Below are 16,039 nucleotides of genomic sequence, written 5' to 3' on the forward strand. Positions count from 1 at the left end.
GGGGAGGCCGGCTGGGACCTGTCGGGCCCTCGCCTTGCCCCGTGCCCCCGCTGGCTGAGCCACCGTGGGCTTTTGGCATTGGAGGGGCCTCGCCGGGCCGCGCTGATTGTCCTTCACCTCCAGGATGAGCTGACTGCTCTGAACGTCAAGCAAGGCTTCAACAACCAGCCGGCGGTCTCGGGGGACGAACACGGGAGTGCCAAAAACGTCAACTTCAACCCAGCTAAGGTGGGAGCTGTTGGGGCGGTGTGGGGCTTTGGCAGGGCCTGGTGCCTGTGCGGGCAGGGTGCTGGGTCCTGGACACTCCTAGGTCTCATTCTTTCCCTGTCCACAGCCAGGAGAACCTTCCCTTTAGGATGAGTGTTTTAGGACCTAACCCTCTGTCCCTGTGGAATCAAATTTGGAACTGCATCCTACGTCTGAGAGAGCAAGTTCTTGTCTTGCTCTTGTCTGTATGTCTTAGAGACAGATCTGCACCAGCAGTCTCTGTGAAACCAGCATCTAGAACTCCTTATATTCCGCAAGAAGCGGAAGACTAGGATACCAGCAGCAGGAAGCTTCTTACTGGTTAGGTTGCGTTATGGCCATGGTAGAAGAGAAAGAAGATTTCTTGAAACATCTGGCCATTTAAACGTGGCACTTATATAACAGCCTTCAGCTCTGTTTTTCCAGTCTCTAAAATCAAGATGCTTCCTGGCCTCCCCAACAAGAGGACTAGCAATGACCTGGGGTGGAAGGCAGTCAGTAGGCACAGTATGTTTGTTTTCTTTGGCTGACATCTGTCAGAGAAGCCCTCTGTCTGGTTTGATAAGTATTTATAAAGCGTTGTGTCTGTCTCAACTCAAGTCCCTGCCTGGTTATTGTATGAGTTGTCTAGAAGCATTCCTCTTTGCGAGTACAGCAAAGCGTTTCAAAAGTTGATGCTGGTGAGACTTCTGGGAGGAATGAGAAATGAGATTTTAGGCACATAGAATAGATATTTGACCTGTACGATGTAACTCATGCTCTTTTTTACCAGATCAGTTCAAATTTTAGCAGTATTATCGCTGAAAAGCTGCGGTGCAATACACTGCCTGACACAGGAAGACGGAAACCCCAGGTGAATCAGAAAGACAACTTTTGGCTGGTGACAGCACGTTCTCAGAGTGCCATAAACAACTGGTTCACAGATCTGGCTGGAACTAAGCCCCTCACTCACCTCGCTAAGAAGGTAAGTTAACCAGGAGAGGTTGCCTGGCAGGGTGGAGCGTTTAATCTCTGCTTGTTTCTGAAGTGTTTGTATAGTAGGAGGTTTTTACTATTTGGAGAAGTTTCTTCTCTCTACATCTCCGGAAGCTTTCAGGTTGAAAAGCACATCCAGGATTTGTAGTGCACTGGCTGTAGTTGTCCCCACTCAAAAAACTCGTCTGGTGTTTGGACATTGTGGTCAACTTCGTCTTTTGGCTTGGATGATACAACTGATTAAGGTTCGGATGTTTTTCAGAAGAGCTACCGCTGTTGCCTTTGGTCTGTTGTTTAGATGAGGTCCATTCCTATTGTGGAGGGTTTTTCAAGTTCTCAAAAGTCATAGCGAGAATTACTGGAAGTAATCAACCGAGTGACTTCCTAGACTTCTGTTGCAGTGACGTACGTTTTTGGTTTTAAGCTGAGAAAAGTACGTGTATTATAGCTGGGTCTCAGCCAGGCTAGAGCATTTCTGTGCCGTGGGGTCTGGTATTAGGTATTTCCCTGATAGCATTGAATTCTGGAGGGTGTGAAAGAAGAAATGAGGTTTTACTCTGTCGTTTTATTGGGCCCGATAGCAAGAGTAGCTAGCTCTGTCAGGGGGCGCCTGTAAACGAGGGACTCGGGAATCTAATGTGCATTGCAGAAAAACATAACTCCCAGTTGCGAAATGCTAGCAGAGCATGCAGTTTAGAAGCTGGAGTTTGTCTGGTCCTTGGTGTGCTGAGTCACTCTTGGGGGAAAATAGTCATCGGATTTTTCCCAGAATCTGTCTCTTTATAACCTTAATCCTTGTCTCCTCCTTTGCACGTTGCCTGTCAGTTTCCTGAGGCCATTGTGAAAGCTTGAGCCTTTCAAGGCCTTCCTCAGTCTCCTGCAATGAGCTCCATCAGTTTTTATGAACTTAGACGTGAAAGCAACGACTGCCGGTAGCCAAGAAGTCTGTGTCTTTGAGGCATCAGAATAATTGGGAAAATGTAAGAAACATAGCAAGTAAGCAGTTGAACTGTTGGTAGTTCAGGGACTTTGAGATACCAAATGGACCTGTTCTCTGTGAATTTGTCTCATTTCTCTGTGAGCTCATGTATACTTTTGCTCTCTGTAGTATCCTGTGGAAATGAGGCCCACAGCTGCACTTTTCCCTGTGATGTGTTATTGCTTCCTGTTTTTCACATCTGCAGTCTGATGATTTCACTGGTATCCTCTCATGTTGTATTCTTGAATTTTTAATTTTGGATTAATGAATTCTTTCCTCCTGTGGTACTCAGTTCCCTGTCTCACAGAGTCTTCTGTTGGCTGGTCATGATACTGCAAGACTTTTGTAACCACTTTGTTTTGTTTACCAAATGAAGAGTCCTATCTCCAGTCTGTGTAGCAGATACTCTGTGTTTCTGACTCAGTCCTTAGTCTGTACCTTTTGTAGCTGTTTGTATGTGCTCTGGAGGATATCCTCAAAGCTTTCTGCAGGATTCAGGACGTGGATTTATAGTGATGTAATTAGGTTTTGTCTCTTCTTTCAATTTATTTTGTATCTGTTTATATTGAAACGCAGCTCTGGTACTGTTGCTTTTGGACCAGAGGTGAATTCTTGCAGTAGATGTTTTGAGATACAGAACAACACAATACTTTTTCCCTTTTTACGTCTTCCACAGCTCGCAGTGCGTACAGCACGCGTCATTGCTTTTGAATAATTCCCATCTAAGTCCTTGGTTGCAAGTCTTCCTCTCAATTCATTACAGGTGCCCATCTTTAGCAAGAAAGAAGAGGTCTTTGGTTATTTGGCAAAATACACTGTTCCAGTAATGAGAGCAGCCTGGCTCATCAAGATGACTTGTGCCTATTATGCCGCCATCACGGAAACCAAGGTGAAAAAGCGTCATGTCATTGATCCCTTCATTGGTAAGCACTTTGTGTGGAGCACTGATGTCGTCCATCCCAGATATTTCCTCCTTAGCCTGCTCTTACCAGTAAGAGGCAGCCTGGAAATCCATACAGGCTTGTTTCCTGCTGGTAAGTCCTAGTGCTCTGATGTTCATAGCTGTCTAAAACAGCAGGGCCCACCTGTGAGAGTACACTGTTGGAAAAATAAGTCTTAGCAGCGACAAATACTTCCTGAAAGCCTACCTCTTCCTTCCCTCTGTTAAGTTCTGCTGTGCTCCTCTGCTGTATAACCGATTTTTTCTTACCCTACAAAGACTGGAAACACTATAATTTAGCAGTGAGTGATGAGCTTCATCTCAAGTGAGTAAGTTCGTTTCCCAGAGAATCCCAGTATGTTATTCCCTGCTTTTGTTTCCAATTTCATTAAGCCGTACCGGATCCCATAGCTAACATGCATCCTGGCCTGCTCCACATTACTGTGGTCTAAAGAGAGCTCTCTTGGCTGTTTTCTGGCTTGTATGGCTGTGACTACAGGATCTGATCACACTCCTTTGAAAAGCAGTATTAGCAGCTGAAGCTCATGGATTTACTTTTCCTTCTTGTTTATCTTTGGTATAAAAATTACACAGGCTTCTTAGCACTATTTCTGGAGGTTGATTGGTTTGTTAGATATATTTATTCCATTTACTTTCCTGTTCCTTTAAGTGTTTGTCCTGCTGTTGACCCCGTCAGTGTTGTTTGTTTCATGTTCTTGCGTATTTTGCTTTGAGTTTTGCTGTCTGCATTGTCCCAGGGCAGTGTAATCGTGCTGCCACTGAGTTTGTCTCTTACACAGCTCGGTTTTAGTAAAAACAACTATTTAAAAAAAAATTGTTGATCATGGCTTTACACTGATATCTGAAAGGGTTTAAGAACAAGTTCAAAGTTGAAGTGTTTCCAGCGTTTCTACTGCTTGTCAGGTTATTGAGGATGCTAAACCAGGCTGGCCTAACACTGCTCCCCACTGGATAGCCTCTTCTCTCCACCTGCTGGTTTTCAACAACTGCACTTGAGGAATCTTTCTTCTCAACTTTTCTTGTACAAAGTAACTGTACCTCTCAAACGCAGAAGTTTTTCCCCTTGTTCCCAAGTTCAGTGGATGCCTCTTCCTACCACCCCTACACCACAAGCAAAGCTAATATTGTGACACCTAATTTTCTTTCTGTCCTTTTCAAGTGACAGGAACTTCTCTGGGTTTCCAGCTGCACACCAGACTGGTTCTTTCCTGTTTCTGTTCACCGTGACACTCATTGCTAACGGGTTTCCTCTTCTCCAGAATGGACGCAGATCATCACCAAGTACCTGTCAGAGCAGCTGCAGAAAATTGCCGAGTTCTATAGACAGCTCCCAGGGCAAGGCTGTGGTTCACCGTCGGGGTCAATGCCCCAAGAGGTGGAACAAGCTTTGAAGCAGTGGGACTACAATGAGAAGCTAGCTATGTTCATGTTCCAGGTGAGGGACTGACTGGGGGTGCTGGGTGGGTCCATAGCAGAGGAGGGCTAGGGGAAGTGGATGCAATGTGGTTTATTTTTGCAGAATACTGTCTTTCTGTGAATAGACCGTTAAGGCTGGGTGCAGTTTTCAGCTCAGTAGTAGAACATGGGTAGGACAGAACTGTGCAAGCTTCCAGAGTTATTTCCAGTGTTAGAAAGCAAGCAGCTGCTGCTGCTCTGCCTTTCCTTACTGTTTGTTGCTTCACTTTTTGTCCATTTGCCTTTATCTGCGTGCAGGATGGCATGCTGGACCGGCATGAATTTCTGACGTGGGTCCTGGAGTGCTTTGAGAAGATACGGTCAGGAGAAGATGAATTTCTGAAAATGCTCCTGCCCTTGCTACTGCGGGTGAGAAATATGTACCTAGCTTGCTTCAGGAGAGTGCTGACTTCTGCTGATGGCAGTCCCCTTCCTATCGCTTAAGGAGTGTCCCCCTGAGCATCTTTTTCAGCTCGAGCAAGGATACCTTTTTAGTCCTGCTCTTCTGCTTCTTTCTCCTTTACCCTGTTTCCCTGCACTGAACTTGATAATCCCTGCCCATGTCATGGCTGTAATAGTTGGGCTCATTGTGCACCACTACATGGAAACTGCTTTTCTTTCTGTTGCCACAGATTCTAGGCAGGAGTTTGAAGCTCTGGGAAAGCTGGATGTGGCTACGTTTTGACACATGAAGTTATTGCCATAGAGTATTTAAAGTTTTGGGTTTTTTCTTTTTCTGATCCTTAGTAGCCAGTGGGTGATCAGTGATGCTAAGGAGCTCCCTGTAAAAAGGGGCTGTCTGTGTGGCAGTTCCCGCTTGGGAAGGGTCAAGGGTTTCTCTCATCTTGCTTGTAACGAGGACATTTTCCTCCTCCCTCTTCCCTACAGTACTCTGGAGAGTTTGTGCAGTCTGCGTACCTGTCCAGACGTCTGGCCTACTTCTGCACCCGCAGACTTGCTATGCAGCTGGATGGTGCTGGCGGGCACCCACCACACATCCTGTCTGCTCAGACAGGGAACACTCTTCCTTCAACTCCCACTCCTCAGCCAGCTGCAGGGAATCCTCCTCCCAGCCCTTTCAGTGACTTACTGCTGTGCCCCCAGCACCGGCCAGTGGTATATGGGCTCAGCTGCATCCTCCAGGTAGGATTGGGTGGTGGTTGGTGATAGTGGGGTCAACAGGGACAGTTTCTATTGTATGCCATCACAGAAAAATCTTTACAGTCTGAGTCAGCAACTTCCTGAGTACAGAAATATCAAACCATGATTGCCAAAGGGTAGATCTTTGCTGACGTGCTACAGAGCTTTCATACCAGACATCGGTGCTGTAGCAGTGCCCTTGACTGACTTGTGTAAGAAAAATAGTTTGGAATAGAGCCTTTTGCTCTATTCGCAGGTGCCTCGGATGGCTGGGAAAGCTTTGCAGAAAAGGGAGTGAGAGAGTGATTTTATCTTGTGTATGTCAGTAACAGGTTGTCATCTGGGAAAGGAAATTATGCCAGAAATGAAAGAGTGCTTTGTAATTTTGTGAGCTCTTAAAAACAAGCGACCCCTCATCAGAAAAACTCGCCCCACAGATCAAAAAAATCCCCAAATAAACCAAACAACCAACACATACAAAAAACCCACCCCCTCACACTTGTTTATGGAAACAGTGATTTAAGCAGACCATGCTCCTCAAGAGAGGCAGAAGGCTATGAAAAGGAATGACTCCAAACTTATAATCTTTATACTTGGAATTTATTAAACCTTACCATGCAGTGAAAGGGCAAGGTTGCAGAAGCCTTCCTGATAGATGTTTGAAGGGCAAGTGCTGTTGTGTCACTGTGGGACTCAGTCCATACTGTTGTTGTGTCAGAGGGAGATAAGTGCGTTGTTCAGCACGTGTCTTTGTGGCTGTGTTTTTTTTCTTCAAGAGGAGAGTGGCTGGGTCAGGTGGGTCCCTGCAGAAGTGGAGATTGCCCCTTCCAGGGGAGGAAAGGAGGACCTTAAAGCAGAGGAGGTACCGGAGAGTGCAGGATGGAGCAGGAGGTGGGGAGTAAGAGAGCACAGAGCTTGGGAACCTGCAGCTCAACAGGGCAACTTGAGATCAACAAACTCTGACAGGATCAAGAAGCAGCAGCCAGCCAGCTCTCAAACAGCGTAGAAAGAAGATTCCTAGAGTATGTCTGACTAAAAGTAGGGATCTGTCAGCAAGGGCTAGAGAGCAATGCAGGATTTATAAATAACCCCTCTGTATTCCTGTTAAGTCTTTCTCGGTCACTTTCATTTAAAAAGTTTAGAGTTTGTTTTGTTTTGTTTTGGCTTTTTTCCTAGTTTCTGTGTAATAAAACATGTCTTTTGATAAAAACCCTTTGTTTGGGAAAATTACCCTTAGGGAAAATACATGATCCTGTGCACATTGAAGATCTGATTGATCTGGGGTTTGAACACAACCCACTTAAAGACTTTAAATTGGTTAATGACGGTCTGATCTTTTTTAGTATGTCTCTGGAGCTCTTCTGATAGAAGTTCTACAAATCTTCTGATCTGCAGATAGTAGATAAGGCTAAGGCAGAATAAGATGATTGAAAGTTGGAGCTGGGCGAAGTCAGACTGGAAACAGATGCCTTTCTAACAGTGCACATAATTAACCTTTGCTCAAGTGTTCTCAAATTCTTTGGTGATGAATTCTTCGGTTTGAGTGTTGTAAACAGCCTTGGTTGTCCATCTTAATGTCTGACTCCTTGTGAGCCAGAAGCTGTAGGGGTGTGTCCTAGGAATCCTTCAGTGAATTTTGTCTGTTTGTGTAGGTGTCTGTACAGGATCACAGAAGAATGAAAACACATACATGATTGTATTGTTGTTATGATCATTACTACAATCATACTTGTAATTACTAAATAATATAGTACAATGAGTTTGGGTCTTGTCCTGGTTTTGCTTAAACAATGACAGGTCTGTTGTCTCATATTTCCTCTCACTCTTGATGAGGGTTGAAAGTCACTGATGTTAATGCTGTTCCCAGACCATGAGGGCTGGGTTGTGCATTGACTGTGAGTTATAAACAATAAGTTCTGTTTAGAAGCATCAGGGATCTCTGCAGCAGCGTGTTGATGCTTTTTGATAACCTGGAACCAGAGGAAGTCTTAGCTTCCTCAGCATACCTAGGGCAAGAAGCTCAGAGCAGCAGAAATATTAGTTTACTCCTTTCTACTCTAATATGTTCTTTAGCCCAAAGATTCTTTCAGTGCTTAGGACGAAAAAAACCCCAGATAGTGAATATGTATACAGAATGAGGAATGCCTGGGGAGTAGGATAAAGGAGTGGTTATTTCTGTAGAAAGCAACCTAACTCAATTGTTTTGACCTGGATTTGCTCAATGATACTGACACTTCATTCTGTTGCAGAGTATAATTTTGTGTTGCCCGAGTGCCCTTGTGTGGCATTACTCACTGACTGATAGCAGGATAAAGACTGGCTCTCCATTGGACCACCTGCCTATAGCCCCATCCAACTTGCCCATGCCAGGAGGGAATTCAGCTTTTACACAGCAGGTGAGCAGCCCTCAAAAAAGAGAGCTCCTGTGGCCCAGGATGATACCTGTGTCTTAGCTCTTTCAGGATTTTCTTTTCATGTTGTGTGATAAGCAGAGCTGGAGGTGCTGCCTCACTCCCAAGGAATTAACTGCTCCCATTCTGCTATGAGCAAGACAGTGATGTCCTTGGGAGATGGGCAGCACCTGACTCTGAGTAGAATTACTGTCATGCTCTTTGTTTTCTGATTGTTTTGTATACAGGACTTCTAAGGCATCCTTTTGTATGTTTACATAAGTCCATTGCTTTTAGGTTCGGGCAAAGCTACGTGAAATTGAGCAGCAGATAAAGGAACGTGGCCAGGCGGTGGAGGTTCGCTGGTCATTTGACAAGTGCCAGGAAACCACAGCAGGTAACTTGCTGTAGGTTAAAGTTTCTCTCCCCCTGTTCCATGTGTTACCCTGAGAAACTTTCTGTCTGGCCAATTTCTTCTTTTTTTTTCCTGTTTGCTGCCATTGGTGTCCACTCTCAGCAGTGGTAAAAAAAAGCAAATGGCTTTGTTTTTTCCAGTACAAAATCTTGCGTGGGCCTGTTTCCCCAGGTGTAGGGGGAGTTTCTGTTACTGGGAGCTGGAAATGTATACGAGGGAACTATTCTCTTGTGTGTGTGCCATGTTCTGATACTTTCCCCAACACCTGCTGTTGGCTGCTGTGAGAGTCAGGATACTGAGCTAGTTGGACTCTTGCCTGACTGGTACAGCTTTCCTTAGGCAGTCTCCTGAGCAGTGAGCTCACAGAAGCTTTTGCTCCAGTTGTCAAATATATACCCTTCTCTGTTCTCTTCTAGGTTTCACTATTGGCCGTGTCTTGCACACTTTAGAAGTTCTGGACAGTCACAGCTTTGAAAGATCTGACTTCAGCAACTCCTTGGATTCCTTGTATAACAGGATATTTGGGCTGGGTCCAACCAAAGACAGTCATGAGGTGCCTTGGGACTTTGCTGCTGGGCCCTGGTCTTGGACATGGTTATGTTCTTGTTTATATTCCATGGCTACTGTCCTGTGCCTACAGAGGGCTGACTAGGTAGTGGCCTTTGGCCAAGAGGTGCAATCTCCATTGAAAAGGATTTTGTGCAGCCTTAAGTTAGGGAGGTACTAAAGTGAGAATGAGGGGGTCTGTGCTCTAGAAAGTCTGCACTAATGAATACATGTAAGCTTGAGAGAATCCACACAGCTAACTGAGGAGAGTCTCCTGATGGACAGCATCAGTCTGGTTAGTAGATTGTCCAAGAGAAGTAAATGCTAGCCTTGTCAAATTCTGGGCTGGCAGCTGCTTTCTGGGAGTCTGGGAGCTCGCAGTTGGTGTATTTATGACGTGTAGGACTGTAGTGCAAGCAATGCTGCATTGGTTCTTGGAAGTCAGCTGCAGGACTAGCAGTTTGTGTACTTTGTATAATGCTGTCGGTAAGCTGTGTTTCGCTCTGTGCTAAGATCAGCACTCCATAGATGTGCTGCTGGAAGAGAGACTTTTTTTTTTTACTTTTTTTTTTTTTTAATGAAGCAAAGCCAGCCTGGAGATTTGTCAAGGGTTATGGATCACCTCATGCTGCAAAGTGCAGTCAAAGCAGAGACAAAGCAGGAGGGCTCTAGCCTTACATCTGTCCTCTGTGTTAGGAAGAGGGGAATGGAGCAATCTTCAGGCTGTGCTCTACTAGAAGCAGACTCACTATTATATCCAAGCTGAGGCCTCAGGACTGCTCATGTCTCCTGTTTGGCTCAGGTTCTCACTGTAGTGCTTGTATCTCAACAGATCTCCCCAGACGATGATGCAGTGGTGGCCTTGCTGTGTGAGTGGGCTGTCAGCTATAAACGCTCTGGACGCCACAGGGCTATGGTGGTGGCCAAACTCCTGGAGAAGCGTCAAGCAGAGATAGAGGCTGAGGTAAGTCCTTATTCCTGGAGGGCTAGGAGCAGTAAAGGAGAGCAGAGGTTATCTCACTACAGTTATCTGACTATTACACCGAAAGGCAGAGGCTGATGCTTCTTAACACTGGTGCTGTTAGTTACGGCATTTGCTCCATTTAACCCAAAGTAGGTCATAAATGAGCCTGTGGAGTGGTATGTATCCCATTTCTTGGATACATCTGAAGACAGATGATAGCAGTGCAGAAGCACTGGCATACTTGGAGACTGTGAAGTAGCTTACGGAAACCTGTGTGGTGACTTTCCTGTAAGTGCAAGATAGGAAAAGTCTCTTGAAGACTCCTTTTTTGGGGGTCTATGGATAGTGAGTTTCTCCTCTTGTGACAGCAGTCGGTACTTTTTTCTGTTTTTACAGAGATGTGGGGACTCTGAAGTTGTGGATGAGAAGGGCTCCATCTCCTCAGGCTCTCTCTCAGCAGCCAGTGCTCCTGTCTTTCAGGATGTCCTTATGCAGTTCCTTGACACCCAAGCTCCTATGCTAAGTATGTAACAAGAACTTGTGGTCTCCCAGTTTCTACCTTTCCCTGTATTGCAAACTTTTAGAATTTGTGTGCTGTTTTCTTGTGTGTAGGTCTTGGATGTACCTAAATTCTCTCTCTGGCTTCCTTGTAATCCAGAGTGTACCTTGGAGAGGGAGGGAGAGGAGTGTGGAGGGCCAGACGACAGAAAGATAGTGTAGAAGCACTTCTGTTAACAGAACGTTGGCCAGGAATAAATGAGTGTAGCCTAACTGGGAATTAATTCAGGCTGACAACTAGAGAGAGGTTTCTGACTAGTAAGTGACAAAGCTCTAGAACAGTCTCTCAGTGGAAGTGCTGCAAACAGATTAAGGGGGATTAAGACAGGATGCAACTCTGAATTGTTCAGGCAAGTGTTTGTGCACCCAGGAATGGCACTTCCAGGCTGTAGTCCTTTGTCTCTGGTCTGTTAGACCAACTGGAGAGCTTTTGACTTACTTAATTGCCATCTGTTGAAACTGTAATACCTGCTTTTAGTCCCAGCTCTCAGAATCTCAGAACTGTGTATCAGTCACTTGCTACATTGAAATCTCTGGAAACACTTTCGCTAGCCCTCCGTTAGGTGGCTGGTGTTGCTCAAGGTGTTGCAGAAGAACTCTGGTAGCCCTTACTGCCTTGTGCTGTTCTTTCAGCCGATCCTGGCAAGGAGAATGAGAAGGTGGAGTTCTTTAACCTGGTGCTGCTGTTCTGTGAGCTAATCCGACACGACGTCTTCTCTCACAACATCTACATGTGCACGCTTATCTCCCGGGGTGACCTTGCCATGGATTCTCATGGGCCTCGCCCCCCCTCACCGTTTGATGACCCTGCTGAGGAGCATGACAGGAAGGAGACCGAGGGAAACAGTGGCATCAAGCTAGAGGTGAGAGCCCAAGCACTGTGGCTCTCCTGTACGTGTCCTCATGTTGTGCTTGGTGTTTTCACCAGCTGTGTAGCCTGTTTGCTATTACCTGGTGGAGGATGTACCAGTGACTTATTCTTCTCCTTCCCCCAGCCTGCTTCTTTAGGATTTCCATTTCAGAAGTAGAAGGCTATGTTTTATGTGGCTGGAAAGGGCTTGCAGAATGTAAAGGGGTAGATAGGAAAACATTGTTCTGCTTGGAGCAGAGCAGCATATCGTGAGATGCTGTATGAGGCCTGTCCGTGATGTTTGCTGTCTGTTAGGCTCCAACTTGCCAGGCACCAGGGGTGTGTTGACATATGTGACTGTCCAACATGGACATTGCTGTAGTAAACAAATGCTCTCTTTTCCCCTGGTGCATCACTGAGATATAAAGGTGGTCTGTCTGTTCCCAGGACACAGGTCTTTCTGAGCCCATGGACATTGACCACAACTCCAGCATGCTCTTTGACGACATGGAGAAGACAGATTTTTCGGTATGTTCCTGCATTTTCTACCTGCTGCTCGGTAAGGAGGTCAGTGTGTTGTAGAGGGACCAGGGACAGCACGTGCCTTGCGTTCGTGTGAGTACTCCCTCTGCTGTAGAGCCGGTATGCTGGAAGTGGCTGGGTTGTAAGGCAGCTGACATTGTAAAAAGGTCCATATGACCTGTTTATGCAGGTGCATCCAAGTAGAGTGAAACCCAGCCATTCCTGGGATCTCTTGCACTCTGGCCACTGCCAGCCCAGTGTTTGGACAGGCCAGGGAGTGGGCTGCTTGGAAGTGGATGTGAAATGGATGACCATGTTAGCACCAGGAGATGGGGAGTGACCAGTTACTGTTTGCAGGGGTTTTCTTGATCACCTGGGAGAAGACACAGGTCTACTAGCATCGTACTGTGTGGCCTTCAGCACTTCTTCAGCTTTACAGTTCTTCATAATATTTGTGGGCATACTTCATGTTTGCAGAATCCTTTGAAGCTCTTAGTAATAAAAATAACTTGTGGTGGTTGAAAAACCCCTGAGTGCCTACATTCCTCTAGCCATTCCTGGCCTTCAAGGTATGTGTTAGGTGCAATGTGTAGAGCTATCTGACTTTCCAGTGGCTTTCCCAGGATCCTCACTTGTTCTGTTGAAGTGGTTGTTCCCGAAATCCTAAGTCGTAGTTATGTTTTTCCTGTTGTTCTTAACTCATCATACAACATGAACCAGAAGCAGAAATGAGAATAGTGTCTTAGCACATTGCCTTGGTCATTGCCCTAAGAACTGGATGTTTCTCCAATAGTCCCTCTTCCTCCTCCTTTTTAGGCCTGAGCAGATGTACCTTCCTTCAGCAATCTTCAGTGTTGTATGACCATATTCCCTACATACCTTTTCTTGTTCTTGTGTCTCCCTAGATGTTTTCTCCTCCAATGCATTGTGAATCTAAAGCCAGCCCTTCCCCTGAGAAACCAGATCCTGAAAAGGAAACAAAGCCTCTGCTGAAGGATAAGTCTGTGGAAGGAATGCTAGCATCCCTTTATGACCAGCCTCGGCACATCCAGTATGCAACACACTTTCCTATTCCTCAGGTATGAGACCTGCTCATAACTGCTCCCCTGTTGCTGCTGCCTTGTGCTCTGGTCATGAGGCTTCTGGGTTTCCATGTGGTACTGCTGTTGGTGGGTAAAGAGCAGTTATGCTTTCCTGCACTGCTGCAGGAGGTGATCTACTTGTCTCCTTGCATACTCCCAGAGCAACTTCTGAGATGAAGCTTTCCTCTTCCTTCAAGAGATCCAGATGTGAAACAAGATTAAAGCATTCAGCCTCATAGTTGCTGATGCAGTTTTCTTTCGTTTCCCTAGGAGGAGTCATGCAGTCATGAGTGTAACCAGCGGTTGGTAGTTCTTTTTGGGGTTGGAAAACAACGGGACGATGCTCGGCATACAATCAAGAAAATAACCAAAGACATTCTAAAAGTCTTAAACAGAAAGAGCACTGCAGAGACGGGTTAGTAGAGCTTGAGCTAGTCCTTTCTGAAGTAGGAGTGTCTTTCCAGTTGACTGGCTCCTTTGTCTGGAGCCTCACAGTGAAAGGATTTTATACAATCTACAGTGCCTGGTAAGCTGTGTCAGTCCCTGAGAGTCTGGAGTGGTGCTCTGTCCGCACACATACTAACCAGCAAGTAAGATGATTGGTTTCCTTCTGACAATACCTGTTTAATTAAAGAGGATTAAGTCATACCAGGTTCAGAGTGAGACCCTGGCCAAAACTTTGGCTCTTCAAGTTTTATTTTCTTTAGTTCTTGTATTTAGAGCCTTGCACAAGAAGCAAAGGGGACTTCGTCTTTGCATATTCAGGAAAGACCTTGATTAAATGTAGCATGTCGTTAGGCTTGGGGCACATGCTAAATGCATAGGATGGGAAATTTGGGTAGCTTTGTCAAAATCAATAGAAAGCCTCAACTGAGAATCTCGCTACAATTTTTTTTCTCTTAGTCTGATCCCTGAAAGGCAACTTGAAATGTGGTAGAAATAAAATTCTTTAAAAGACTGAATGACAGAAATTTTGAGGCTGAACATCTCCAATCCAGAACGTCTGTTCTCATCAGGAAATCAGTGTACCTCTAAATCAAGAGAGAGAGTATTTTCCTCCTTCAAGGAGTACTTTCACTTTGGGATAAACTAGGTGTTAACCCTACTGTCATTCTCTGGTTAGGAGTTCCTTCCTCAGCAGTTTGGTTTGAATTCAAGATGGTCCTTTTCAGCTTAAGGTGTAGGACTCAGGCTTTTTGGCTGTGCTGCATGGCAGGGACTGATATTTCTGAGGGACTAGCAGGTGCTGATGGCTGATGTCTAGTCCTCCTCTGGTGAGGAAGGTAGCCTAATACTGCCTTCTGGTACTCCCAACTTTGGTAGGTGGAGAGGAAGGCCAGAAAAGGAAAAAGAGCAAGCCAGAAGCATTCCCAACAGCTGAAGACATCTTTGCAAAGTTCCAGCACCTTTCTCACTTCGATCAGCACCAAGTCACATCTCAGGTATGAAACTTTCAAGACCTTCTTGGGCCCTGGCTGTGTCACTTTCCATTACTGAAAGCAGCTGCCTGGAGAGCAAGGGAGATGGGCCTGCTGAGGGACTTCTGCAAGGGGAGATTGTACCGTGTGTTATCTTGTACTTGCAGGTATCTCGCAATGTCTTGGAACAGATCACCAGCTTTGCCTTGGGAATGTCATACCACCTGCCTCTGGTACAGCACGTGCAGTTCATATTTGACTTGATGGAGTATTCACTCAATATCAGTGGTCTTATCGACTTTGCCATCCAGGTAAGCGCAGTGTGCTCAAATGCTTCCTGGGCAGGGCTTCAGCCTGAAAGGCTGCAGATCTGTGTTGCGACAGTTGGGCTGCTCCTGGAATCACTGGTGACCCTCTGACCTGTGTCATGGAAGTGGTCAAATTAGGTGGTCATTGCAGTGCTCCTGGGCTGCGGCTGCTAGGAATGGGTTGTTTGTGGTAGGTAGTCTTACATGTTCTGTTCTGAGGATTATTCTTCCAGAGGCTTCAGGGTTGTCTCCAAAAGGCTTGCATTGCATCTCTGTCCCAGGCTGCAGCAAGGCCTTGTTCTGAGTGAGGAGGAGATCATCTGTCTTTGGCTGCTCTCCCACCTTGCTCCTCTGGAAGGATCCTTGGCACGTGGCAGCACAGTCTGCCTTCTGGATCTTGCTAAAATCCTGTTGCTGTTGCTGCAGCCTGTGCCAGGTGTCTCTTGAAGTCTTGCTGTGGTTTCTGATGGAACTGAGGCTGTCAGCCTTAAAAAGGGAGATGAGTGAGATTTATGCAGGACAGACAAGCTGCCTGCTACTATTTGTGGCCATATCCCAATCATCCTCTGATACCCAAGCACTGACACCCCTTGTGCTGCCTGAGTGAGACATTGTGCTTTGTCAGCTGTTCCAGGGGTTTCTGCTCTAGGCAGAAAATGCCTGTCAGACCCTTTCCTGATAGGTCCTATAGGCTGTGGGTGTGGTGTGCCTGCTCCATTTCTGACCATACCTTACCCCTGTGGCTGTTGAAGGGTTTTTCTGTCATTGGGTGCAGTTGCTGAATGAACTGAGCGTGGTGGAGGCAGAACTGCTGTTGAAATCCTCCGACCTTGTTGGCAGCTACACCACCAGCTTGTGCCTGTGCATCGTGGCTGTGCTGCGGCACTACCACTCCTGCCTTATATTGAACCAGGACCAGATGGCTCAGGTCTTCGAAGGGTAAGGGAATCCTCCCCTCACAGCATGGAAGGAAGCAACGTACCTTCTGGGGGCTTGTAAGGGGCAGAGATATATCCTTGTCCTTCCTGAAAGGCAGCAACTTTGTGCCTGAGGGTTCAGCTCACAGAATTTGTGGGGGATGGGCTATGTTACCCAGTGAGCACTGTTGTTGTGAGCTCAGGGACATATCTGTGTAATGAGGTTATTCTTTCAGATTTTCTTTTTGTGTTGCCGCAGCATTTTTTTGTCTCTATACAGTCTGTGTGGGGTGGTGAAACATGGCATGAACCG

The 16,039-nt window shown here is 46.1% G+C and overlaps 1 protein-coding gene across 1 annotated transcript in view; it reads left to right on the forward strand.

The window, feature by feature from the left end:
- Positions 1-126: 126 nt before the first annotated feature.
- Positions 127-16,039, forward strand: part of LOC104540726 (mediator of RNA polymerase II transcription subunit 12-like) — a gene marked incomplete at its 3' end in the record, with an annotated part of 16,034 nt that continues 121 nt past the window's right edge. Inside the window, 20 exon segments of the mRNA XM_010184598.1 lie at positions 127-228; positions 1,019-1,210; positions 2,964-3,123; positions 4,421-4,596; positions 4,875-4,985; positions 5,505-5,759; positions 8,006-8,152; positions 8,444-8,543; positions 8,978-9,114; positions 9,940-10,071; positions 10,468-10,594; positions 11,263-11,492; positions 11,927-12,007; positions 12,907-13,080; positions 13,354-13,498; positions 14,407-14,525; positions 14,669-14,812; positions 15,585-15,748; positions 16,007-16,037; position 16,039. The exon segment at position 16,039 is cut by the window's right edge and continues 121 nt beyond it. Of these exon segments, the coding sequence (XP_010182900.1) occupies positions 3,027-3,123; positions 4,421-4,596; positions 4,875-4,985; positions 5,505-5,759; positions 8,006-8,152; positions 8,444-8,543; positions 8,978-9,114; positions 9,940-10,071; positions 10,468-10,594; positions 11,263-11,492; positions 11,927-12,007; positions 12,907-13,080; positions 13,354-13,498; positions 14,407-14,525; positions 14,669-14,812; positions 15,585-15,748; positions 16,007-16,037; position 16,039 (2,371 nt within the window).

The sequence above is a fragment of the Mesitornis unicolor genome, unplaced genomic scaffold (genome assembly GCF_000695765.1).
Source record: "Mesitornis unicolor isolate BGI_N332 unplaced genomic scaffold, ASM69576v1 scaffold10375, whole genome shotgun sequence".
Lineage (NCBI taxonomy): Eukaryota > Metazoa > Chordata > Aves > Mesitornithiformes > Mesitornithidae > Mesitornis > Mesitornis unicolor.